Here is a 23494-nt window from a genome sequence, read left to right on the forward strand (position 1 = left end):
TCCAAAGGATTCACATGTACAATCTCAAGCTCAATCCTGCAAAGTGTGTTTTTGGGGTGCCGTCTGGAAAGTTGTTGTGGTTCGTAGTCAGCCATCGGGGCATTGAACTGGATCCATCGAAAGTCAAGGCCATCCAGGAATTGCCACCTCCGAAGAATAAGACCGAGGTGATGAGTCTGTTGGGAAGATTAAATTACATCAGCCGGTTTATTACTCAGCTCACGACAACCTGTGAGCCAATCTTTAAACTATTAAAGAAAGATGTTGCGGTCAAGTGGACAGATGAATGATAGGAAGCCTTTGATAAGATAAAGGAGTACTTGTCAAGTCCACCCGTGTTGGTCCCGCCAGAACTAGGGCGACCTTTGATTCTATATTTGACGGTTTTGGACAATTCATTCGACTGTGTATTGGGTCAATATGACATCACTAGTAGGAAGGAGCATGCCATATATTATCTCAACAAGAAGTTCACATCTTACGAGGTTAAGTACACTTAGCTTGAGAGGACGTGTTGCGCCTTAACTTGGGTAGCCCAGAAGTTGAAACATTATTTGTCCTCTTATACTACTTACCTCATCTCTCACTTGGATCCATTGAAGTATATCTTCCAGAAGCCTATGCCCACAAGAAGGCTCACAAAGTGGCAGATCTTGCTCACATAATTTGACATTGTCTATGTGACCCGGACCACGATGAAAGCACAAGCATTGGCCGACGTCTTGGCTAAGAATCATATGGATGAAGAATACGAACCATTGAAGACTTACTTCCCTGATGAAGAGGTAACGCGCATTGATGAGTTGGAACATATTGAAAGGCCAGGATGGAAACTTTTCTTTGATGTGGCTGCTAACATGAAAGGCTTTTGCGTAGGAACGATACTTGTCTCTGAAATATGGCATCATTACCCTGTTACGGCTCAGCTTCGGTTCTACTATACTAACAATATGGCAGAATACGAGGTATGCATTCTAGGTTTGAGGATGGCTATGGATATGGGTGTCCAGGAAGTCTTGGTTTTGGGTAACTCGGACCTGCTGGTGCACCAAATTTAGGGAGAATGAGAAACACGGGATTTGAAACTCATACCATACAGACAATGTTTGCATGATCTTTGCCAGCAGTTTCAGTCAATAGAATTCAGGCATATCCCAAGGATCCATAATGAAGTTGTCGATGCTTTGGCTACTCTGGCGTCAATGTTACATCATCCAGATAAGGCTTATGTGGACTCTTTGCAGATTCAGGTCCGTGATCAGCATGTTTACTGTAATATGGTGAAAGAAGAATTTAATGGGGACCCATGGTTCCATGATATCAAAGAATACATCAAGATGGGGGTACATCCGGTACAGGCCACAAGTGATCAGAAAAGAACAATTCGACAATTGGCAAGTGGATTTTTCTTTAGTGGAGAGGTGTTATACAAAACAACCTCAGATCTTGGATTGCTAAGATGCATAGATGCCAGACAGGCCACAACTATCATAACTGAGGTACACTCTGGAGTTTGTGGACCGCATATGAGTGGGTACGTTCTGGCAAAGAAGATTCTCTGAGCAGGTTATTATTGGCTCACCATGGAGCGAGATTGCATCAGTTTTGTGCACAAGTGTCATCAGTGCCAAATGCACGGAGATTTGATTCATTCCCCACCATCTGAATTGCACACAATGTCGGCACCATGGCCCTTTGTTGCTTGGGGCATGGATGTCATTGGGCCGATCGAGCCAGCAGTATCAAACGGACACAGATTTATTCAAATATCATCTGTCGGTTTGGGATTCCGAAGGTAATCATCACGGACAATGGCGCTAATCTCAACAGTCACCTGATGATGGAGACATGTCAGCAGTTTAATATTATACATCGCAATTCCTCCCCATATCGACCCAAGGTGAATGGAGCAGTCGAGGCAGCCAACAAGAATATAAAGAAGATACTTCGAAAAATGGTGGAAGGTTCTAGGCAGTGGCATGAAAATCTTCTGTTTGCATTGTTGGGCTATCGCGCTATTGTCCGTACTTCAGTAGGGGCCACTCCTTATTTGTTGGTGTATGGCACGGAGGCAGTAATACCTGCAGAAATTGAAATCCCATCCCTTCGGATCGTCGCTGAGGCGGAAATTGATGATGCCGAGTGGGTCAAAACCCGCTTGGAGCAATTAAGTCTGATTGATAAAAAGAGATTGGCAACAGTATGTCACGGCCAACTGCACCAACAGAGAATGGCGAGAGCATATAACAAGAAGGTACGTACACGGAAGTTCGAAGTGAGTCAGTTAGTGTTGAGACGTATCTTGCCTCATCAGGCTGAAGCAAAAGGAAAGTTCGCCCCAAACTAGCAGGGGCCATTTGTCGTAACTAGAGTGTTGTCCAATGGCGCGTTATATTTGACAGATGTAGAAGGGAAATGTGTAGAAATGATTACCAATTCCGATGCAGTCAAGAGATACTATGTATGATTTCTTTGTTTGATTGTACTTGTTTGTATTTGGCATATCTTGAAGATTGAAATGATGAAGGCATTTTGTTCTGCTATCTCAACACTTTATCCCTCGTCATCCCTTTTGAGCCTTATTTATTTTCTTTCTTACCCCTCTTTCGGAATCAGTAGTGAATATCAGAAACACAATCGTGAAAGATAAGAAAAAGAAGAAAGAAAAAGAGAAAGAAAGGAAAGATAAAGAAAAGAATGAAAAAAAAGGAAAAAGAAAGAGGAAAAGAGAAAAGAAGAAGAAAAACAATAAAAAGAAAAAGAGAAAGTAAAAGAGAGAGAAAAAGAAAGAGAAATGAAAAAATCACAACAACATAGTAATTTCTATGACATGAACTACGTTCGACTTTATTCCTTTTAAGGATACGTAGGCAGTCTCGCGGTTCGATATCATCAAAATAAACATCCAAAAGCCCCCAAACAAGAAACTGGGGTAGACATCGTGGTTGTTGTGAGAAATCTGATTCCGAAAGTTGTAATTTTAAACCATTTGAATTGTTTTGAGCCCTGCATGCCCTTTCTTTCTAACCCTGTCCAAAATCCCACATTACGGTCCAAAGAAAGACCTTCTGATCAGTCTTTGAGAAATGCCAAGTCGAGCAGGTAAAGGTAATTTATGTCAGGGGCAACACTCTGGTTCAAGCAGGAGAGAAATAAAATGAGAGAGTCTTATTGGTGAAAACCTTCACAGGCACCGTAAGGCGACGGGAGTTGAGAGAAATAAAATGAGAGAGTCTTATTGGTGAAAACCTCCACAGGCACCGTAAGGCAATGGGAGCTGAGAGAAATTAAAATGAGAGAGTCTTATTGTTGAAAACCCTCACGGGCACCTTGAGGCGAAAGTGAGGTGGAAAGTCAACAAGTAAGAAAGGTCTGTTGGTGGAAAACTATTTCAAGGCACCGCAGGATGAACAAGGTCAAGGTTTGGGTAAAGTAATCAGGTCATGGAAATTCTGAGGCGACAAAGTACGACAACTGAAAGTTGATTGGTTGGACAGATTGGGCCGATTAATCCGAAATGCATGTCATGATCATTGGTACCAGCTGTTCCACTCAGATAAGTTTCTTTTTCTTTTTCCCTTTGTAGCAGTCATCTGGTTTTGGATTCTTCTTATCCTTATCTCGCAAAGTCATTGCATTTTATTTTCTTTTGGGTTTATTTGTCTAAGATGTTTTAATTTCAGTCTTGTCCCAAGTAAGGGGAAAAGAATTTCAAAGCTCACTACCAACTTCCAAAAATTGCAAATCACAATGTGGTCAGAGCATACTAAAGACAGCATGATGTAAGGTGGAATGATTTGGTAATATCATGGGAGATGCAAAAGTTTCAGATAAAGGGGTTAGAGGTGTGAAACAACAACATGGGTATAGAACACTCGGTTTGTCAAAGGTCGTGGGAGTTGAAAGTTAGTCAGAAAGTTAAAGCGGTTCAGGGCCAGGTCGGGAAAGCCATTCAGAACAAAACAATGCAGTGGAAAGATTTTCAGCAAGAATGCCATCAGCTAACCACCACCATAAACTGACAAATTTTCTTTGATTGAAACAGGGGCAGAAAACTTGTTTGTTTCGGAGAAACTCTCCGTAGGGGAAAGAGAAAGCATCAAAATAGGTTTGACCGTAAACTTTCAAGACCCTCCTGGAAAATGAGACCTAGTTTAAAGTTCAGAAATAGCATAATCTAGCATAAATGTATCCCAAAAGAATATAAGTTAGCTTAGAAGTTTGCATGTTCGATATAGGATTCAATTAGGAGTTTCCAGGACCCTCCTGAATAATGGGACTTAGCTTTAAAATTTCGATTAGATAATAACATTTAGCATAAGCTCTGTTGTAGGGTAGTATAATTCAGACATGAAAGTTGTCACCCTTAAGATAAAATTTGACATTTGATTTTCAGGACCCTCCTAGATAATGGGGAATAGTTTAAAGATTCTCTTAGATAGCAAGATTTAGAAGAAGTCACACCTGTAGAAGATATAACTTAGATTTAAAATTGTCGTTTAGTTAAGAGTTGTCAGGACCCCCCTACATAATGGGACCTAGCTTTCAAATTCTTAGTAATATTTGGTAATATGATTCAGTTTAACACTCACATATATGCCTAGTTACCAAACTAGGGCAAAAAAATTTCTTTGTTTTTGTCTATTTTGTTGAAGTCAGGAGCCCGCCTGGAGAGCAGGGAATACATTTCAAGATGAAATCAGGAGCCTGCCTGGATAACAAGGGAGTACAATTTAAATTTTAGCTTTCAAATTCTATGTTTTGTCTATCTTAAAGTCAGGAGCCCGCATGGAGAGCAGGGAGCACTTTCAAGTTGAAGTCAGGAGCCCGCCAGGAGAGCAGGGAATACATTTCAAGTCAGCAATCAGGAGCCTGCCTGGAGAACAAGGGAGTACAATTCAAGTTTTAGCTTTCAAATTCTTTGCTTTGTTTATTTTGAAGTCAGTAGCCCGCCTGGAGAGCAGGGAATACGTTTCAAGCGCATCAGTCAGGAGCCCGCCTGGAGAACAAGGGAGTACAATTTATGTTGTAGCATTTAAATTCTTTGTTTTATCTATTGTGAAGTCAGGAGCCCGCCTGGAGAGCAGGGGATACATTTCAAGTTGAAGTCAGGAACCCGTCTGGAGAGCAAGGAATACATTTCAAGTTGAAGTCAGGAGCCCGCCTGGAGAGCAGGGAACATATTTAAAGTTGAAGCAGGAGCCCGCCTGGAGAGCAGGGAATACATTCAAGCGTAACAGTCAGGAGTCCGCCTGGAGAGAAGGGAATACATTTCAAGTTAAAAGTCAGGAGCCCGCTTGGAGAGTAGGGAATACTTTTAAATGCAGCAGTCAGGAGCCCGCATGGAGAGCAGGGAATACTTTCAAATGTAGCAGTCAGGAGCCCGCCTGGAGAGCAAGGAATACTTTCAAATGTAGCAGTCAGGAGCCCGCCTGCAGAGGAGGGAATACTTTCAAATGCAACAGTCAGGAGACCGCCTAGAGAGCAGGGAATACTTTCAAATGTTGCAGTCAGGAGCCCGCCTGGAGAGCAGGGAATACTTTCAAATGCAGTAGTCAGGAGCCCGCCTGGAGAATGGGAAGCATCTCAGTTTACAATTCAAGGCAGCAACAAAGGAATTTTACCAAGTGAATACAAGACAACAAGGCAACAAGAAACACAAGAGCAAGTTTGAAGATCTAGATAGGATTTTGTAAAACATAGATCATAGTCTAGTCTAGCTTCTTTTATTTTAGACATAGTGTAGTAAGGGGTTCAGTAAGCAGTAATGGCAATAGCAGCAACAGTGAAAGCCCAGCTTCACGGTAGTCCCAGCTACCAAAACTTTCCGAACTACACTGACCTGATTCCTCTTTAGCCAAGGATATGTACGTAACCCCGGAAGCAGGTTGCGGTCAAATCTTTCAATAATGCTTCCCACGGAGGATTCAAACGGGCAAAAATCGCTCGTATCCACTCACTTATCTTTGCACGAAAACTCTTCGTGTTTCCGGGCAAAGAGGGGCAGCTGTGAGCACGTGATTTTTGCCCTATATGAATTACTCCCACAAATTCAAAAAACAAATTCCCATTATTTGCAATTTCGTAGATTTTTGTAGCATTTTTCGTTAATTTTTTGCATTTGTCTGCGCATGTTAATTTTCTTTAAATTCATGAAAAATACAAAAAATATGTTGCATTTGCATTCAAGATTTAATTCTATATTTTTAGATTTATTAGCAAATTAGTTATTTTAAGAAATGGAAAATCACAAAAAATAACTTATTTTTACACTTTTAAATTTTAATTTTGAATTTTGGCAGTTTTCCTTTAAATTTGGTTTTAATTAATTGTGGTTGTTATTATTTAGAGTTAATTATCTGAAGTTGGTAAGATAATTTGATTAATGTAGTTGTTATTTTTAATTTGTGGAAAAGGAAAAGAATTTTGGAATAATAAAAGAAAAGAGGGAAAAGGGATTAGAGAGGATCATATTTTGGGCTAAAACCAATTCAATTTCCCCCAGTACAAACGAAAATTCCCTTCATGCCCATCTAACCAAGCCCAGATCCGCCTCCAATACCTAGTCTGCCCCACTCAAATGAAAACGACACCGTTTCATGGGCAACAGATCAGGACCATCGAGGTTTCTTGATCGGACGGTCCTAAAGATGGGATCGTCTGATATTTAAATGTACGAACCACTCAGACCCCCCCCCTCGTCGTCTCCAACACTACCAAAGACCCCAACTCCACCCCACCGTGCACCGCCGCCGGAAATCGCCCCACGGCGGCGGTAGGTCTCTGATGGCCACCGGATTTACACGCTAGATCCCTCTTCTTCTCCTTATTTCGAACCCACACTCCTTTCCCCTCAAATCCCACCAAAACTCTTCGAATGTTGGATAAAAGAGGATGACCAAGATCCTAATTCATCCAATCGGGTCCAAACTCACACCAGAGCTCCCCTTCCCCTTCCTCATCATGAATCCACCATCAACCCCTTTCAAATCCCACCGAAATCCCTCAAAACTCTGAAACCCTAGCCGCCGCCCTTATTCTCTACGGTGGTGGTTCCACCTCTGTTTAACCCCAAATTAACACCCTAGGACCGTCCTCTCTCCCTCATCCCAAATCCTCACTCATATTTCTTCCAACATCTCTGGAACTCCTCGAATATCAAATCGAAGAGTCGAGCCATGAGAGTCTAAGGTCGAAATCATGCATGCAAGCAAGCATTTTCATGAATTTTCCGGTTGTTTCAAGTCGGTTTTGACACAAAATAGTGACACTCGTTTGTTCCTCACCAAGAACAAATGTTTGCCACTGTGTTGGGTCGAATCAGTGCCTCAGTTTTGATTTCAAGTCTAGCTGGTAAGTCCCGTTCGTCTTTCCTCTTTTTTAATTTGTTTTCTGATTTATTAACTATCCTGCTAGATTTTTGGTTTGGTCACTGAGCTTAATTAGTTAGCTTAATTAGTTCCCCGCCTGTTTGTGCTTGTTAATTAGTTGATTTGTTTGGTTTTTAAGTTTTCTAAATTTTTTTGGGTTTCATCTTTGGGCTCTGAGGTCAGTCTAAGACCTCATGTTAAAGGAATTCTATTTGGTTTGAATCTGAGCCCATGTCTGTTGAGCTATTTGTTCAATATGACCCATTTGGTTCTCAAAGTAAAAACAAGGAACTTGAAGGGTAATTTACGGAATTGGGGTAAGGAATCTTGTTCTAACTAACTAGGAAGCTGGGGTTGGGGCTGTTATGAATTTCTAGATTGTACATTAAGGACCCTTAAGCTAAAACAAGAACTAAAAGGAGGGTAAAAGGTAAATAAGTAGTTCTGGGGACTGCCCTATTGGCTGGGCCTATAAGAGGTATCATTCTTGCCTTTCAAGGCAAGATTTGAAGAGCTAAAAATCCCTAAAAATTCCAGATGACTAAAAACTTCAGAAAATACTGTTTCATTAAGTTCTTCTGCTAATTTCTGCAATTTTCCTAGTGATGCAACAAGTCCCCACTAGCTGACCTTAGAAATGAATTAAAATCAGCTTGGTTGAAGTTTTATTGGTCCATTGTTTGGATTGAACTAGTTTCTGGTCGTTTACTTCAATTTCTGGGTTTGAAATTTGATTTTGGAGCTGCTGGTTAGTTCTGTTGATTGGTTTCTGTTGCTAACCCTTGCTCTTGTTACTGCTCTTTGCTGATCTTCTTACCCTTCTCTTATTTGTGCTCTCAGGTACATTTTCTTAAGCTTTACTTGATGTAAGTACTATAATGAAGATGGAAATAAAAGCTAAAAGCATGGCAATCAACCTGGCATTACTGCATTTGCATTCTTTTTCATGTTATTGTTGTACTTTGGTCATTTGAAGTGTCACGAATTCTGACACTGTTATTCGATGAGATTGATTCATATAGTTGTAATTATATTAGGACTATGGAACTTTTGTATGAGAAGATTCAGTCGTATTAAATGAACCCTCGACTTGTATGGCTTTAAGTGATTTAGATCTGCCATTATATCTGAATGTTAGCATTTAAGGGGGAGTTAATATGCAGTTTGTTCTGGTAATAAGTGTGATTATGTATTTAGTGTTTAGTTGATATGTATTTGGTGCTTGAATGAAACAATGTTCTTGGCTCATGATAACATTTGGTCTCCATGCTTGCCTACTATTCATCCGGTTATTCATGTGTAAGATAGTTTTATGATTAACAGTTATTGTGACTTAAGAATAGTACCAAAGATTTTCTCTTGAAAATTAGATTCATAGTGGCAGTTCCTCCTCTTGGTTATTCGATCATTTTAGACGGGTATTGGATTGTTAGATTTGTGCCATTGAACAATAATGAGCCCTAAAAAATTGAATATGGGTTCTTACATTGGCACAGTAATTTTGGTTTTAATTACTGAAGTATTGATAGGAATTTGTTCAAACGTCCGTTTCAGTAATTGGGCCTCTTAATAATGGGTTTGATATTTTATAAATCGGATTTACAAGATACTAAATACTTCTTGAATATTCGTAGAAAGCCTTTAGGGCCGTTTTAAATACAATTGTGATTGTGTACACGTTCGCATGATATGATTACAGTTCTAAAAACTAATTCGGAGTATGCGTTCGCGCAACTTCGAACAAACCTTCTTAATAATAAAATGGGTTTTCGTAGGTTATTAATTAAATTAGCTCATATAGTCCGAGGTGTGTCGTCTACCATTTAATCATACAAAATGACAAATGTTCGTAGGTTTCTTTAGGCACGCGCAACTTTGGCCAAACTTTTCTTTTTTTATAATAATAAAGCGTTATTAATTGTGGACACGTTCGCGTGACGTGATTTTTTGACACGCCAAATAAATGGGTACACGTACGCGTGACCCGTTTCAAGATAATTTTCTTAATTAAAAAGCGGTAAAGGATAAATGCACATAGGATGTAAAGACAGTAATTAAACAATTTTAATAAGCCAAGTATGATCAAAGCGACCATCCTAGAACCACGAAACTCGGGAATGCCTAACACCTTCTCCCAGGTTAAGAGAATTCCTTACTCGGAGTTCTGGTTCGCAGATTGTAATACAGAGTTAATCTTTTCCTCGACTCGGGATTTGAACCGGTGACTTGGGACACCATAAATCTCTCAAGTGGCAATTCTGATTTTTAAATAAATAAACAATCCCGTTTCGATTGCCCTTTAGTTGGAAAAACTCCCTTATATTTATACCCTTTATGGGGTGTAGTGAAAAGGGAGGTATGACACATATGTATGTTGCAAGTGTGGTATGAGGGGTCACATTCAAAGACATTTTCATTTGTCTCGCCAGATCATGGGAAGGGGTGCGACGCAGCAAGCCAGTTTTGCAGCTACTACATCCACAACGCCTCCCCCAGCCCGAGGCACTATAGCGCATGCAGGGCGTGCAGCAGTTTGGGGTGGTGTCTAGAGCCCGGGATGGCACAACATGCTTTAAGCTATGAGAAGGTGTCCAAATTCGGTGGCTTATCCAAATGTGGTTACATGTATATTGACTATCCAATCGCATGATGTGTATACGCTTATTGATCTGGTTCCACTTTGTCATATCTCACTCCTTATGTTGCTATAGAATTTGGGACAGAACCGGAACAGCTTTATGATCCATTCTCTGTATCTACTCTCTGAATGATATGTATCATTCGCTAAGCCTCTCTATCATGATTATCTTACTTACAACCTCTTAGGGAATTGAGTTTTATAATAATTTCTTCGAATTGAGTCACAACTCTAGGTTAATATTTCCCACTTGCTTCCCTAAATTCTCAACAAGGGACTATACCTGATGAATTTCTTACAGAACCTTTTGATTCAATGGATAACATCTGCTCAAAGGTGCTTATCCATGCACCGCTGTAATGTTTATCTACGTGGTGTCATATCCAACGTAAAATAGCCTAATGCTGAGATCCTTCATGAGCCATTATTTTTCTCTCATGTGTACGTGGCTCCTATAGTTTAAACAGTCAATCTACTCCTTTTTGAGCATTATCTTAAAACCTTTTCACTATCTAGTAACCTGAGGAATATCTCAGCTCCCATCATATGTGTACATGTCAATGGAAGCCATCACTTGTACGCATAAAGTATCTGTGTCACGACCCAAACAAAATGGGCTACGACGAGCACCCGGTGCCTTACCCAACCCGTAACATATCTTTCTTATCATACTATCATGGGTAAATGAGCTAGAAAACTCGTCATGAGATAACAAGAATGAAACATAAGGGAATACACAACATATGACGACCCAACATGATATACAAACTTATACATGTGACATACGGGCCTATAAGGCCGACATGACCATTTGTAAACTCAAAACATAAGCCGAAAAGGCCATACAATTATCCATACACTTGACAATTGTCTATAAACCTCTAAGAGTACCTAATATTTTAAAGGTCAGGACACGGCGGCCCCCCCCATACCAATCAATACATATCCAAAGCATACTGACCAAATAGGAAACTCCGGAGCAAGTGGAGTGCACCAACACCTTTCGCTGAGCTGATAGCCTACTTGGAGAAATGTCGACCTGCCTATCGGGACTTGCGGGCATGAAACGCAGCGTCCCCAGTCAAAAGGGACGTCAGTACGAATAAAGTACCGAGTATGTAAGGCAGGAAAACATAAATAAGAACAGTAATGTAAAGAGAGATAGAGGAGATACAACATGTAACATCTGAGTGCCTTTGGGAGCTACTTTCATGAAATTCATAATAAATATATATACATAAACTTTTAAAAAGCATACGCCTCTATGGGCATCATCATCATCATATTGTACCCGTCCTCAAAGAGGACTCGGTAAAAAACGTACTCGACCAACATAAGGCTCGGTAGAATCATACCTGGCCACGTGGAGCTCGGTAACCCCAACTGATTAGTGGTTGCACAATAGGTACCGTACCCGGTCGACTACAGCACGGCTTGGTAGAGTAAAATAGATACATATATATAATGCATGCTCGACTCATGGAATCACGTTCTAACCCATTCGAAGTGATGTAAGGTCATTGCACCTTCGATTAACATTATGGACATCCATACCATCAATATGAACCTTAGTAGGAGTTAAAGATCATACAAACTTATTTAGAATAACTTTATGAGGAAAGAACAACATGGACAACCTTAGTTTCTAGGAGTAGATCCGTTATGAATTAGCGTACCATTTATGTTCATGTCACTTTAGATCATGCCAAAAGAAAGAAGTAAGTGCCTTAACATACCTTGTATATTCTTCCCAACCTCAAGCTATGCAATTTCACGGCTCCTTAGTCTACAATAAGAGAAATGACACTCTCGTTATCGTTTAAGCGTCGTAACTATAATGTATCCACCATAACCTATTTTACAATGAAATGGACATCGCCTCCCCTATATATATGACTTCACACTAGTCAAAACAATAACAAACAGCCCAACATACCCCTATCACTTCATGCATAACATGACAACCATAATAGTGTCAAACAATCCGAAAATGTTACGACGAACGACCAACAAACAACATTGCCATTATGTGGTGTTTCTCCTCACCCTTCCTCCTCTCAACTCCATAAAATAGTAGTAAAAGAGGCAACCCAATACCAACACGAAACAGCCCAAAAACAGTTCCACAAATTCATCAACTCAAAAATAATTTTTCAGTTTACTTAAACACGTTTTGACTTGTCTTTTCTTTCAAATTGAGAAATACAACCAAAAGTACATCATTATACCTATTATCCAATAAACCAGCCATGAATTCAACTTAAAAATAAGTTCACAACCAGCCAACCATTACACAAGAACAAACAACATACCATTCTTTCGAAACTAGCTAGGTCTATTCTTTACGATCGAGTTACAACTCACAAACGCATAGATAATGGAAGTAGAAGCATAAACTTACCTTGAACTGAGTATAACCCATGAAACCTAGTCCGTTTTCATCAAAAATAAGTTCCTCAACACGTCTAAAAGAAGGAGAAAGAGAAACTAGAAATTTGTCCGGACTTTTCAGCACTACAATCGCATCGTAACACCCGGAATACCCTAGGGTTTGTGTAGGATTTTGGGGGAGGAGTTGCAGGGGTTCAATTAGGTTTCAAGGTCTGGAAGATGGCTGAAATAAATGAGTTGATAATCCCTTAAAATACCCCTCTTGGCCGACTTTGGGGCTTTTAATTGAGTTCCCTCACTTTGGTAAGTAGGTGATGCACCTACTTGTCACCTACCAGTCTGTGCAGTCTCGCAAAAATACAAGTATCTATCTACTACGACTTTGATCGACAAACGGTTTAATGATTTAGAAACTAGACTCATAGATCTTTAATTTGGTAGGTAGATCATCCCCTAATTCCAAGTATATTGGGAGAAAAGCTCGGTTACATTTTACCTAATTTTCAGTACATTTATGAATGGAACTTGTGATGACCTTTTTCAACTTTTGTTCCATAACTCGCTTGACTTTAAAACATAACACCAACTATCATATGACTAAAATAACTCATATTATAATCTCTTTATAATGTTAATAACCCTAGTTTCACCCCAAATGTACATGGCAAAACATTCCAACTTGTCGACTTTCGATGAAACTTATTTTCTTTAATTTGTTTAGCTTCTAAGCCTTCAAACCCTCTTTCTACTTGGTATCAATGATCCTAAATATTTGTAACCTCCGCGTTAACATGATGAACTAACTTTGTAAAGTTTTCAAAGATGATTCCATTTTTGAGCTTACATTAATTGACTTATGACGTACTCTTACGTACGAAAACGTGGGGTGTAACAATTTGAGAAATTTGAGATTTTTCAAAATTCGTCATAGGAAGATCTTTTGTTAGCCCATCTCAATATGACTTTCATGTCCACTTAGATCATTCCGCAATAAGTAGATCACTTTGTGCCTAGTATTGCAGCTTAAGAACTATTATGGCATAAACATGTCTAGCTCACAGCAAAGTGTTCATTCTCTGTAACCAGCAGCTGATATCATCCCAATTTTAAGATGTTCTAGTTATATGGTTTCACTTGTGAAAGGTTCAAATTAGATGTCTTAGGTTTTTGCACTTGTCACGAGCATATTGATTTGAAAGACAAGTTTGTTGTATTTTTAGTCCTCTCATATAGGATCAACTACCGGGAAGAGTTAAGCTCTTTAAATAATAATAGTCTCATAAGTGCTCAACTTCTTTCAGCCTGGTAGGCTTGGGACGTAGTTTCCTTGTAGCAATAATATTAAGAGCGAAACGCATCTTCATGTATTTTGAAACCCATACCACTTTCAAGGTGCCATAATATTCTCATTTCAAGTAAAACTGAATTTTTCCCTACACTCAAGTGGGCTACTAGTGTCACGTACTCGACTATTTCTCTTTGAGACTTACTATTGCTGAACAATACACATAGGGAATGAAACAATTTTTACTATCCTTTTATGACTCATAGTCATCCAAGAATAACTGATGCTAATGTCTTTATCCTCCAAATCGTGCCTCATATATTTCACATGTCTAAAACGACTTATTTCTTTTACATCTTATGATCATGTACATGGTCCCTACATTATCAAGGCCTACTAGGCAACTTTATGCCTTATTTGTTGAATCAATGATGTCATCACAATGATTAACCATGTTAGCGCTATTGGTGGTAACCTTCATGTCTCTTAGGATAAAATCTCTTGAAATACTCTGCTCGGCACATTGATGGATTCTTGAACAATTTCAGCCTGATCTCGAACCTCGTTATTCTTATTTATAGTAGATCTATGGGGGTTAAAGTTTCAAACATGTCGAAGAGGAAGCATCATCCCATGATCGAATATATTGGGTAAGAAATATTTATGGTCATATTCATGCTAGCACATTTTAGAGTAATTTTTGGAGGTTGGCAAAGGTTTAGTTTGGGTGTTCGGCATAGAGATTTAGAGTTGAAGAAAGTTTTAGTCTATGTATAAAAAGGTAGTTGGAAAACATTTGTATATCATTCCGGTGAAAGCTAGTGAAGCCCAGTTAGTCGATAATTGGCATATGAGGGGTATCTTATTGCCATCCTAGTTAGATTAGTCTGGGAGTTGAGATTGCCTCTGTTAATGTGGCATGGAGAAGTATGTGAGTCGAGGAGTCCACCTCAATGGCCGAAAGTGTTAAGGAAAGAAAATATTCTAACTTGTTTGTATAGCCAAATGGTTGTGGTCCGAAAGGTGCTTTCTATATGTTATGACTTAAAAGATGTATAGTTCAAGTGAAGGTACCACTTCTGTTAATCTAATGCCATAATGTTGAGATTAGTGTTGTTAATATACATTGTAATTCTTTGTCGAGTTGTGGATGTGTTGTTATGATGGTTTTGGTGATTCCCTGACAGGTGGATAGGCCCAATTACAAGAGAAACTCTGTCGAAATTTCTGAAAAACTAAGAGTTAGTAAAACAAATTGGACGCTTGGAATGTGTGAACGAATAGAGGAATTATGTTAGATCGGTATTTGATGTTGGAATTGAACTAGAAATGTTGATATTTGGTAAACATGTTTTTTATCATATCTATAAACATGTAATATTTTTGAAATTATTAATGAAACTGCTAATGGAAATAAAATGGGAGTTGTTAATAAAATATTTTTAGTGTTCGATTTATGGAGTCTCCTATTTATTCATAGATGAGTTTGGAGAGAAGGAAATTTAATAGGATTGCTCGGTCAGGTTCACTCGGTTGAGCACCGATTGCACTCCCTGAGTTTGGCACGTGACATTGTCAAAGACCCCTTTTTTTGCCCAGCGATCCTTTCTTTTGTGGGCCTGGGGTCGCACCTGTGATGCCGCACCTGCGAAAAATCCATCGCAGGTGCGGTTCTAACTTAGGCTCGGAAGGCTCGCACATGCAGAACTCATATGTGCATCTGTGGAAGTCTAGTCGCACCTGCTCATTCGCTTATGAGTGGCATTGGCTGCACTTGCAATCCTAGATGGGCAAGGCCAAACTTTACAACTGTGGATCGATGACCCCTTTTACGGTGTCACACCTGCGGCCCAAAGTGCGCAGGTGCGATTGCACTAAACCCTAAACTCACAGCCTAGCTTCAGCAATCACACAAGTCAAGATTTGATCCGGATTCAATCCGAATCACAAACGGGAACCCCGAGACCCCGTCTGAATATATCAACAAGTTCCAAAATACACAATAGACCTACTCGAGGCCAAAAATTACATCAAACAACATCGGTTCCACAAATCACAAACCCAATTCAAGCCTATGAAACTATGAACTTCTGTATTCCAAAACTAATGTCGATTCGTACCAAAACAACTCCGATTGACTTCAAAGTTTGCACACAAGTTATAAATAACATGATGGGATGATTCCAACTGCCAAAATCGGAATCCGAACCCGATATCAATAAAGTCAACTCCTGGAAAGTCACATAACCCTAATACAATATATTTGCATATATAGAGATCATGTCCATAGGTTTTCTGCACTTTCGCATATCATATAGAAATCCTGCCTATAAGTTTCGGCATTTCTACATATAGAAATCATGACTATAGGTCTTCGGCACTTCTGTATTTTACATTTATCATTAGGCAAACAGTTATAGGTTAAGTAATAATAAATTTCATTCTAGATACCATGTCTATAGGACTCCTGCACTTTTATAATCGTTTTAAAACCAACAACGCCTAGAAATCATGCCTATAGGAGTAACCAGTTGAATCTGATTCGTTTATTTCATCTACAAGTCTAAAATCAGTAGTAATGTCGTTTAACATCTACAGAACTTATGTGTTTTCTACAATCAATAAGCCTTCTTTAAAATCAGAGTAAGCATTGTTAGATATCATGCTTATAGGTTTCACCTAGGCAAACCATTAGGTAATTAATTAACTGCGTCAGTCTTTGATAAATTACAACCAGGGAAAGCTAATTCGGACTCCTCACTTGAGAAATATGTGATGAATCAGCCTATCCTACGCTTTAATTTGATTCAGACCATAACCAGTACTTGTAAGTCATGCTAGCCAATTTGTTTCTTTAAATGAGGAGGCATGTTTGAGCCCTTTAAACTGTTATGTGTTCTCCCCATACCTGCCTTATATGTTTTGATTGTCGCCCTAGAATTTTATCCTTTTAAAACTCTGAAAAGCCAAATCTCCCTTCCCTTTAGGACTAGTAGTCCCAAATGCCTCCGGGCCTCCGAGACTGATAGGATTGGGGCGGGTACTAGCATGCAATAAGTAACGATACTATTCCGCGCTTAATACCTTAACGGGGTGGGAAAGGGTAGATATGGATATGATGACCAGTGCGCTAATACCACGTGTAACCCCTCTTTTGAGGAGTGATTATCGGGTATTGCATTGACGTGATCCATATTATTTGTAAACCTAGGACCCCCTTTCTTTTTAACTTGTTTTATTGTCCGAACTATTTCCTTAAAATTTCTGCTTTCTTTATTCTCTTCAAACTTTCAATTTGCTTGCAATAATATGTGAACCCCTTCTTACTTGAGCCCTTAATTGTTTATTTGATTATGTGAAGTCACAATTATAACATGGCCGGGAACCACACTAGTGGATCTTGAGGGGTGCCTAACACCATCCCCTCGAGATAATTTCTAGCCCTTACCCAAACTCTGGTTCTTCAAACTCAAACCCTTCTTAGTGTCTTAATGCACTTAATCATTAGGTGGCGACTCTTCAAGTTCCAAAACCCAATTCCCAAAAGGGAACGAGTTGTCCTCCCAAATGTCACAAGCCCAATTTCACGAGAAAAAGGGGGCGCGACAGATAAGTGTTTTTAATTCGGATTTGTTCATTATCAATGATTCCATCCTTTCTTTTTAGCAGTTAATTGATGAATATAAGTGAAGAAATTGGGGTTTGTTTTAGTAAAAACATTTCTAAATGAAATTTGATGATTTGAAGGTAGATTCGAGGTAGGAATTGGATGAAATTGGTATGGTTGGACATGTATTTGAATGGGTATTTGAAGTTTATGAGTTTTATCGGGTTTCTGGGTGCAGGCCAAGGGTTGACTTTTTGAGTTTAATAAAGATCGAAGCTTTATTGTTTGGGGTAGTTTCCTACGAATTATTTGATGATTTTATGTTATTTTGACTAGATTCGAGTCCTTCGGAGGTCAATTCGCATGTGAAGGGATTTTAGAAGTATTGATTCACGTGTTTTGAGGTAAGTAACATATCTGAATTTGGAATTAAGGGTAATTATCCTAGAGAACTATGTTATTTGAGATGTGTTAAGGTGACACACGTGGTAGGTGACAGGCGCGTGTGCGTACAGCGGAGTATTCAGATCCGAGTGGACTTTAGACTATTACCGAACTTGTTTTGCTACCATGCCTCGTAATATCCGTATTTGCTCTACCTTATGTTTATTTTGCTATGATTCATGTTAGAAATTATTTCTAGGCTATGTGTTTACTTGTTTGAGGAATAATAGGGCTAATCTTGTTGTTTTGAGCTATTTGCCTTAATTGTAGTTATATCCTCAGTCATAATTCTTCATTTACCCGTCATACCTCAGTCTATGAACATTATTTGTTGTTACATCACGTGTTGTTGTTGTTTTCAATATGTGATATTCTATGGGTTGAGTTATATGAGATTGTGATCCCTCGAGACTTGAGAGGTTGATGATTGATGTGGCTCATAGAGCCGTGTTGTGAGTTATATTTTGACCAGGTTGTACGCCACAACAGAGTGATATTTGGATCGAGTTACATGTCGTAATAGATTAATATTTAGATCGGGTTGCATGACGTAATAGATTGATACATAGATCGGATTGCGCGCCGCAACAGAGTAATATTTGGATCGGGTTGCACGCCTCAACAAATATATATTTGGATTAAGTTGCAAGCCGCAATGGTTTTATTTATTAGCGCTTGGACCAGGATTTGTCCCTCCAGAGTCTGATATTACAGTGAGCACGTGCATAGTGAAATTTATGTTCTTTGGTTACACTGCTGAGTGTAGTTGTGTGTAATGGTGAGGGGCATTGTGACAGGCACCATAAGCATGCTAAGTGTTGTTATTCTTGATGGTTTCACCATTATGTTATAGTCTTGACATATATATTTGACATGTAGTTATAGAGATGTAGTTTTCTCATGCTAGTTGGCAAAGGATATGTCTTACCTATGTTGGACTTTGACTGCTTTATTTTAAAATTATGTCTAGATTCATGTAATTTGTTAATGAGCTAAACCTAAAATCATTGAGTTATTTACTTTTCTGTTTCCCTTATATTTTAAGTTCTTATTAATTATTGATGTTGTTCACTAAATATTTTCTTCTGATCTCGTTACTGCATTCAACCAAAAGTTAGGTTTGTTACTTATTGAGTACATGAAGTTAGTTTTACTCATACTACATTGTGCACTTCATGTGCAGATCCAGGTACTTCCGGGCACTGTGATTGCTAGAGTTCGCACTTGTACCAGTTGAGGAGACTACGAAGTAACTGTTATGTCGTTCACAGAACTTGGAGTTTTCTTTCATTTACATATGTTATTACTATTCTACTGTTCAGACAGTTGTATTGAGGATTTGGCCTTGTATTTTGACATTCAGTAATGCTCATGTACTCGTTGACACCAGATATTATGGATGGTTGTAGTAGTATTGTCGTTGTTTTTTTTCGATATTTAATGATATTTCCACTATTTGAGATTATCATGTCCTGCCTTATTTGCTTCATTGTTATTGTGAAATTGTTGGCTTGCGTAGCAAGTAGTGTTAGGATCCGTCACAGTTCTGGTGGGAGTTGAGTCGTGACAATAAATTTGTTCGCTACGTGCTACGTGTTTGGGGTAACATTTACGCAAAGTAACCAGTGTATATGCGGATATCAGGTGCTTTTCTTATTGTAGTAGTATAAGTACTTTATGCTTTACATGCTTTGTGTGATCTCTTCTTATTGCATGACTCCTTTGGCTTCTTTTCCATGTTAGTATCGTGCACATATTTATTCACATGCTAGTTTAACATGAGAGATTCTATGTATGTAGGATTACATGTTTGATGATAGTTATGCTTTGTACTTATGCACTTTTATCAGTATATAGAATATACACATCTTTTTCTGATTATGGCATATTGAGATTATTCCATGTGACTTGTGATGATTATGACACATTGAGATTGGTCTGTGTAGTTTGTTATAATTATGGCATGTTGAACTTGACGTGCAGTTGCATGTGGATATGGATCTGTTCCTCTAGAGCAACTGAACACCGAAATCCTACTAACTATATGCACACAAATTTGTTTGACACTTGAGAGTGTCAGTTTGTTATAAAGTTTGCGCTTTCATCATGCATAGTCATTGTAAAATCTTGTTAAGGCATTTCTTAAGAATGTTATTTGATGCATATTCCATTTATGTAATGTTTGATATATTAGCATATTCATTGATCATGATATCTAAGGAAGCATGCTTTACATCTATGCTTGATTGTGCATATTATATATGATATTTTATTTTGTGTTTACTGTGTTATTGTGTATGTTTATAAATAATACAATTTATAAGGAGTAAGTATTTTTGTCAAAACCTCACACTACTTCATTTGTGTTAGAATTGATACTTACTCAATACATGCTGATGTATCGATCCGGACGATCATTTTGAGTATGTTAGCCCCGATCCCCTATTTATTGCCTCCACTAAAAACCTACAGATAGGATTTCTATATGATATGCAGAAGTGCAAAAACTTATAGGCAGGATTTCTATATGATATGCGAAAGTGCCGAAAACCTGTAAATAGTAATACCTATGAGCATGTTGCCTACCCTTTGCATACATAAATGACCCTCCCTTTTTTTTTACTAAAACCCCATAAGTTGCTACAAATTATTACAGATCAGAATGAATCAAAAAAATAAAATTACATCAGAAATTAAGTTACAACCAAGGAGCCTAATTCAGACTCAAGGTCTAACAATATGAGATGAACCAACTTCCAGGATCAGGTTTCCAAAGCCTTTCTCATGTTTGGGATGTGTCAAAGTTCCCAAGAGTCTTAAAGGGCTTCGGGCAATGCTTACACCCAAACACATTGCAGAATTAAGAGCATAGTGCAGTGTGAAAATGTCAGCCCTCAGATGTCCAAGTTCAGAGGGAACTCAAGGTCCCAAAGCAAGGCTCATAAAGGAGGGGCAGAACTTAGAATATAAGTGTAAGTGTAAGTGCACAGGGGGGAATCAGGGAGAGCCATGGCAGGCTGGTGGTCGCGCCCAGCAATTAGGAGTGCTGTCACACCCCTGACTACCCTGTTAGCCAAATTTTAAGAGTTGGAATCCACTGAGGATCAGGTTCAGACCTAAGCAGCAATTTGGATGTTTTCAGTCCATGAAACATAACTCAAACACATAGAAGGGAGTGGGGGTATAGGGAATTCATAACAAACATGTATAATAGATGCAAAAAGAGAGTGGCATATTCAATTCATAACATGAACAACAAAGTAGACAAGAGTGTAGCAATTGTAAAGTAAACACATAGGGATGGTGCTGAAATCAAAATTAAGACATACCAGTTTCAGGAAAACAAATAAATGAAAGCTGAAGTCTTGTAAACCAAAATGCAAGCAAACAGTACAAAAGATCTCAGAAGATAGTAGAGTATTAAAAGAATATTGTAATTGAGAGATGTGTGTGTAAAGTATTGAATTCGAAGTGTTGAACTGAAGGTTCAAGGTGTCTAGGTGCAGAAGGGTCGTGCCCCTTTTATAGTGCAGAAAACAAGTAAGAAAAGGTAAGGGAATAGCTTGCAATCAATCATATGGATTCTGATTTCAAACGGGTAGAAGACAATTAAAGAAAGAATTGGATTAAAAATCTTTTCCAAAGTAACACAAGAAGGGTAAATACAAAGGGCTTATTTAAGGAAAAAGTCCAATGGTACACGGTTTGTGAAAAAAAAAAGGAAAAGGAATCAATCAAACAGCCGGTAAAAAATCGAAATTGCAGGCTTTGTTCGAATGAACCAAGTCAGGAAAAGGTACAGAAGGTTCAATTAGAGAAAATCAGTAACAATCAATCAAACCCTATTAAAAGGAATTCGGAATCAATCAATAGTTGTCAAAACCCTATTGAAAGAAGAATTTCTCATATATAAAGCACACAAATATATGAATCAAGAAGAAACTGTCATGTTACTTAGTAAAGAGTCTAACATAGAAAGGTTCAGAATCATAAGCAAAGGGATACAAGTCTAGTTTGCAGGCACAATGAGTCTAAGAGTCCAGGGTCCCAAAGTGGAACCCTAACTCGCACACAAAAGATCAAAATTGCCAAGAAATCCCCAAATCTTAGGGTTTCGAATTGAGTTAAACGATAGAGATGAGAAGTCAAGCCACTCGATAGAGGCCCAGGAGTCTTTTCCAAAGACTTATGAGAAACAAACAGACGTGATACACAGTCTAGAGCATGGAGAACACATTTTGAGAAAAAACTCAGAACTTAAATAAGTTCTTAGGTAAAAACAGATGAATCATGCTTAGTAAGAACATAAACATAGTCCAGTAAAGCAAACAACATCAAAGAACTCACAGTAAATACATATACTAGAAGAGTAAGGAAAACATAACACGGATTAACATGAGAGTACAGGAGAAAAGAAAGTAAAGAACCCCGGACAGCTTAGGGATTCAGAGAAAAGCCTAGAAATGAGAAAGGTCTTGAGGAAAGTCAGATCTTGAGTCTGCTCATATTGCTTGAACACGCCGGAATAATGACCGGAGAAGCCATAGATCTACGGAACTGAGAATGATCTGAAGAGAGCCATCGGAGTCGGGCCTTAAAACATCGAATATCCAAGGTTGAGTGGTGTAGGGGAGTGAGTACAGGCCATCCATGTCCTGAGAAGCCATGGATTCCGGGGGAAACATGGTAGAATAAGGTGGGAGATGGCTAGGGTTTCAGAGAGCTTGAGAGTGTTTTGAGTGACGAAGGGTTTCAAGGCGGTGGGTCAGGTGAGAATGAGGGGATTAGGGTAGTCGTTTAGGTTTTATTATGGAAGGGTAAATAATGGATGTTGATCTGAATGATCAACAACCTAGATTTAAGAGGGTAGGTGGGAAACCGGGAAGGGTCATTTGAATTGGGTTATGAGTTGGGTCAAAATTGAAATTGGGCCAGTTCAGTTGGGGTTAGGATTGGGTCAATTAAGGGTTAAAATTGAAATGTAAAATAGGTTGTAATTGAAATGAAGTGCGGCTAAATGTTAAATAGCCAGTTTTTCCTTTTTATTTATAAAAATAGTAATATTGATTTTAAAAGTGAATTAAAAGTACTTAGCCAACAAATAATATATAAATATCAATTTAAAAATACTGGAACAAATTTTACAATTATAAAATGCTATTAATCTTAAAATAGGCTATAATTGTAATTATATGCAATTTAGTTTTAAAAAATACTAAATAAATTTATAAAAATATGCAAAAATCATATTAAATATATTTTGGTATAAATATGGTAATAAGATAAATTACTCGCCAAAATTGATGATTTTGGGAATAATTATGGATTTTGTACTGCTAAAATGGATAGTAAATTGATTTAAAAACTCTTCAAAAGATTTTGAAAAATACTAAAACACTTGGGTATGCTTATGTATGCATATATATATTATTTTGAAATTATTTTATATATAAAAATACATAGGAAAAAAATTGGGTATCAACATTATCCTAATCCAAATCATGAAAATTCCCTCTAAGATAGCCTAAATCTGAGCTCTCTAACTCAAAATATGACAAAATAACCAAAACCCTCGAAATAGAGTACTTAAATATTCTGCCCATGCATATTCACCTCGATTGCGATGAACAAATATTCCAGCTTCCCAAACACCTTATGCGAACGCGGCCCCAAGCTCACGATCGCGACCCTCTAGCTGCCAATACTCCGCAAATGTGGAACAAACCATGCGATCACGAAGGCTAAGTACCTCACATGCT

At 38.4% G+C, this 23494-nt stretch overlaps 2 protein-coding genes across 2 annotated transcripts; both read left to right on the plus strand.

The window, feature by feature from the left end:
• Positions 1–695: 695 nt before the first annotated feature.
• On the plus strand, positions 696–1562 carry LOC138881220 (uncharacterized). Its single transcript, XM_070161429.1, has 2 exons — positions 696–965; positions 1245–1562. The coding sequence occupies exons 1-2, from the start codon at positions 696–698 to the stop codon at positions 1560–1562; spliced, it is 588 nt and encodes a 195-aa protein (XP_070017530.1).
• Positions 1563–1954: 392 nt separating this feature from the next.
• Positions 1955–14982, plus strand: LOC138881221 (uncharacterized). The gene is made up of 2 exons (XM_070161430.1): positions 1955–2254; positions 14872–14982. The coding sequence occupies exons 1-2, from the start codon at positions 1955–1957 to the stop codon at positions 14980–14982; spliced, it is 411 nt and encodes a 136-aa protein (XP_070017531.1).
• The last annotated feature ends 8512 nt before the right edge of the window (positions 14983–23494 follow it).

Source organism: Nicotiana sylvestris, chromosome 11 (assembly GCF_000393655.2).
Source record: "Nicotiana sylvestris chromosome 11, ASM39365v2, whole genome shotgun sequence".
In the NCBI taxonomy this organism is placed as follows: domain Eukaryota; kingdom Viridiplantae; phylum Streptophyta; class Magnoliopsida; order Solanales; family Solanaceae; genus Nicotiana; species Nicotiana sylvestris.

What these genes read in the sequence shown, in the direction of transcription:
- LOC138881220 (XM_070161429.1), top strand. Translation starts at nt 696, where the DNA reads ATGAAAGCACAAGCATTGGCCGACGTCTTGGCTAAGAATCATATGGAT. An exon ending in ACAATATGGCAGAATACGAG is followed by an intron (nt 966 to 1,244) that starts GTATGCATTCTA and finishes GACTCTTTGCAG; the next exon opens with ATTCAGGTCCGTGATCAGCA.
- LOC138881221 (XM_070161430.1), top strand. Translation starts at nt 1,955, where the DNA reads ATGGTGGAAGGTTCTAGGCAGTGGCATGAAAATCTTCTGTTTGCATTG. An exon ending in CGAGAGCATATAACAAGAAG is followed by an intron (nt 2,255 to 14,871) that starts GTACGTACACGG and finishes ATTCCCTGACAG; the next exon opens with GTGGATAGGCCCAATTACAA.